At 41.5% G+C, this 3,308-nt stretch overlaps 1 protein-coding gene across 1 annotated transcript; it reads left to right on the top strand.

The window, feature by feature from the left end:
* The first annotated feature begins 273 nt into the window (after window positions 1–273).
* LOC122089740 lies at window positions 274–996 on the top strand. The gene has a single exon (XM_042659434.1). It carries the CDS (start codon window positions 274–276, stop codon window positions 994–996), a length of 723 nt encoding a protein of 240 aa, XP_042515368.1.
* Window positions 997–3,308: the final 2,312 nt, after the last annotated feature.

Raw genomic sequence — 3,308 nt, forward strand, 5'->3', positions numbered from 1 at the left:
AAATGTTTCTTCATCATTCTTGTCTGAATCGTTTAAGAAGGCAAAGAGAATATCCCTAACACATTTATAGGATGTTTGCCACTGGAAATTATCTTCGTCTGGAGCCTTCTCTTTGGCCTCGGCGTGAGAAGAGATAAGAAGCAAAAAGGCGCCTGTTTCTTGGTTTTCCATTCTCTGGAAAGCTTTCTTCAGCCACGACAGGTAGTATTTGGATGGAGGTCAGCCCATGGTAGACTCCCTACGGATGACCAAGTGTGCAAAAAGGGGATTGCAATGCCTTCGAGATGTGGGTTATGTGAAAAGGCAAAAGAGTCTAGTTCCCACCTTTTTATTCACTGCGAGTATATCCAGGCCCTATGGAATATGTTCTGTGATCTATTTGGTGTCAAATGGCAACACTTCACAAGAATGGAAGATTTATTTAGCTGGTGGAAACGTAAAGCAAAATCTGTCACTTTCTCAAGAGTATGGCTTAGTGGCGCGGTGTTAATTCCTTATGCAGTTTGGATGGAGAGGAATATGAGAATCCACGAGGGTACCTATTGGCATCACAGGCAGCATTTTGCTATGATTAAAGGAGAGATAGGCATGATTTCGATAGTGCACCTTGGGAAGAACTTGTCCGTAGCTGATTTGATGTGTGCCAGGAGAGTGGGAATTCCCCGTGTAATTGGCAAGCAAAGAGAAATTTTTGAAGTTCGATGGTGTCTCCCCCCTCAGAACTGGATTAAGCTAAATACTGATTGGTGCTCGCTAGGGAATCCTGGAAAGGCTGGAGCTGGCGGTATGTTTAGAAATTACAAGGGCAAACCTTTGCTGAATTTCAGAAATTTTGTTGGTGTAAAATCTAACTTTGAAGCTGAATTTTTAGCTCTCATTACCGGCCTTGAACATGCAAAAAACTCTTGTATCCAAAACCTTTGGATCGAGTGTGACTCTGCTGCTGTGGTGTTCTTATTCTCCAAAGGGCTGGTTCCATGGTTTATTCAGCAATGATGGTGGGGCGTTCTCTCTTATTTGGGCTCAATTTCTTGGAAAGTCACTCATTGCTACCGCGAAGCAAATGTGGTAGCCGATTTCTTAGCGAAAACAGCAGCAAGATTTGAATCAAATTCCCCTGTCGAGGCCTGGCCCCTTCTCACCTCCAGGGAGCAAGAATTGGATGCGGCCCAACGGCCAAGATTCCGATTCACTTAGATATTTTTTTTAAAAAAATTTTTTGATTTGTTAGTCTAAGGTCTGAGGTCCTCTCCTGTTGATGGCAATGCCGAAGGTGGGGTTGATTTCACTTCCTTCGTTTAAGTCTTGTTGAGTGTATCATCCCTCTTGTATATTCTTCCTTTTTATTAATTCAATGATCTTTAGCGAAAAAAAAAAAGTTTGAAATTTTAAATAGATAGTTGAACTTTGAATTTTAATATTATATTAGTTTAGCTAACTCTTGCTTGCACTAATGTTATGTGTGGATGCTACTCCGGTTCATTATCCGCCTCGAACTTAAGATCATGTGGATCGTTGATGTCCAAAAATCCTACACCGGGTTTGGGGTCGTCACAACATTTATCAGTAAAATTCTGTTATAACTTCTCAATCATTTTCACTTTAGAACGTCATGCCATTGTTAGGTGGATCGAGATCCTCTGTTATTCTCGCATCTTGCAAGTCTTTTTTAATCTACCTACAGAGCACGACACGTGGTGCTGCTGAGGTGGATGGCTTAGATTCGGAGAGAGAAGACCCCCAAAATGGATCCAGGATATTCAAAAACCCAATCCTAGAGATAGATCCAAGAGAATCTCCATCAACCCATCTATCCCAATTGAAATCCCCAAAGCGTTGCTTTTGAATCTGAAATAAGAAAATACGGATTTTACCCCCTTTTGCAATACAGTCCACAAAGAAACACCAAAAATATGATTTTGTTTCATGGGTTCTTGGAATAGTTGTTTTGAACAGTAGGCTCTTAGGTGCTTTTCCATCAACCAAAATGGAGAACCTTTTGGTCTTAAAGGTTTTAGTAAAGGTTACAGAACCTTTGGAGGATGAAGAAGCTCAGAGCTCAGAGAGACTGGAGAAAGTGAAATGGGTCTTGGAGATGAGAGACTAGTGAAATTGAATATTATAGAACTTCTTAATTAGTCAACAACAGGGACCAAGATCCACCTGAGGGCGTCCTTACCCCAACCACCACCACTGCCGCCATCACCACCGGCTCACCCCTAAAAGCTCATCCCAACCACCACCTCCGCCTTATCCCTTACCCAAACCTCACTTTCACCTCTTTCTCTCTCTCTCTCTCTCTCTCTCTCTCTCTCTCTCATTTTGTTTGCATTTTTGGAAGCAAAACAAGAACGGAATGAAAGGTTTTGAACATTATAACGCTACTAGCCATTGCCTTTGCCTTCAGTTCAAGAATCTAAGATCTTAAAATGAATAAGGATTAACGAGGAATCGAGGAAGTAGAGTTGCTTCGGTGGTCAACAAAGTTGATGAATTAGAAATCTCGATCAAATGATTACAACATCATTCCCCACCTGAGAATCGATTTCAGAAAGAGGTAACCTAGGTCCGGCGGGAGGAAAGGGAGGAGAGGGTGACAAACACATCTCATACATTGTACCCACGGTGAGAGAGATCCAGATCCATTTTAGAGGGTGCCTTCTCTCTCTGAATCTGAGTTGTCCATCTCAGCAGCTCCACTTGTCGTGCTCTACAGGTAGAATAACAAAGAACTGCAAGATGGGAGAATAACAGAGGATCCCAATCCTTGTTGGCCTAAAAGGAGTACTCGCCAGCAAAATCAGGTTATTTGTTTGGGTCTGCAACTCTCGACATGCCAAGATCCCAGTATTGGATATCTAAGCTCTGAAGCCAAACCCTCCCCAACACTGTGGCCTTTGGGTTGAGATAGAAAACCAGAATATATAGAAAAAGATTTTCCAATGGTTTCTTCAAAAGTGAAGAAATTTTTTCAATATTTTTTTTACTAAAGGTCAGCAAAATTGAATTAAAATGGATGATAAAAAATTATAGAACAGCTCTTTGAATTCTTACTCCACCTTTGGCATTGCCATCAGCAAAGGAAGAAAACAAAGCAACGTTTATTTCCCCGTAACAGTGGCTAATTTCCCAATCAGTGATGTCCAGATAATGCCCAAAGTACCTCCATTGCTGCTCGAAGTGCCAAGGAATTTTCATATTTTTAATGCAGCTCACTACTGACTGGGAGTCACAATCAATCCAAAGCTTATTATAACCTCTCGGAAGAGCACATTTCAGACCATGGAAAAAAGCTGCAAATTCTGCCA

The sequence above is a fragment of the Macadamia integrifolia genome, chromosome 9 (genome assembly GCF_013358625.1).
Source record: "Macadamia integrifolia cultivar HAES 741 chromosome 9, SCU_Mint_v3, whole genome shotgun sequence".
Classification (NCBI taxonomy): domain Eukaryota; kingdom Viridiplantae; phylum Streptophyta; class Magnoliopsida; order Proteales; family Proteaceae; genus Macadamia; species Macadamia integrifolia.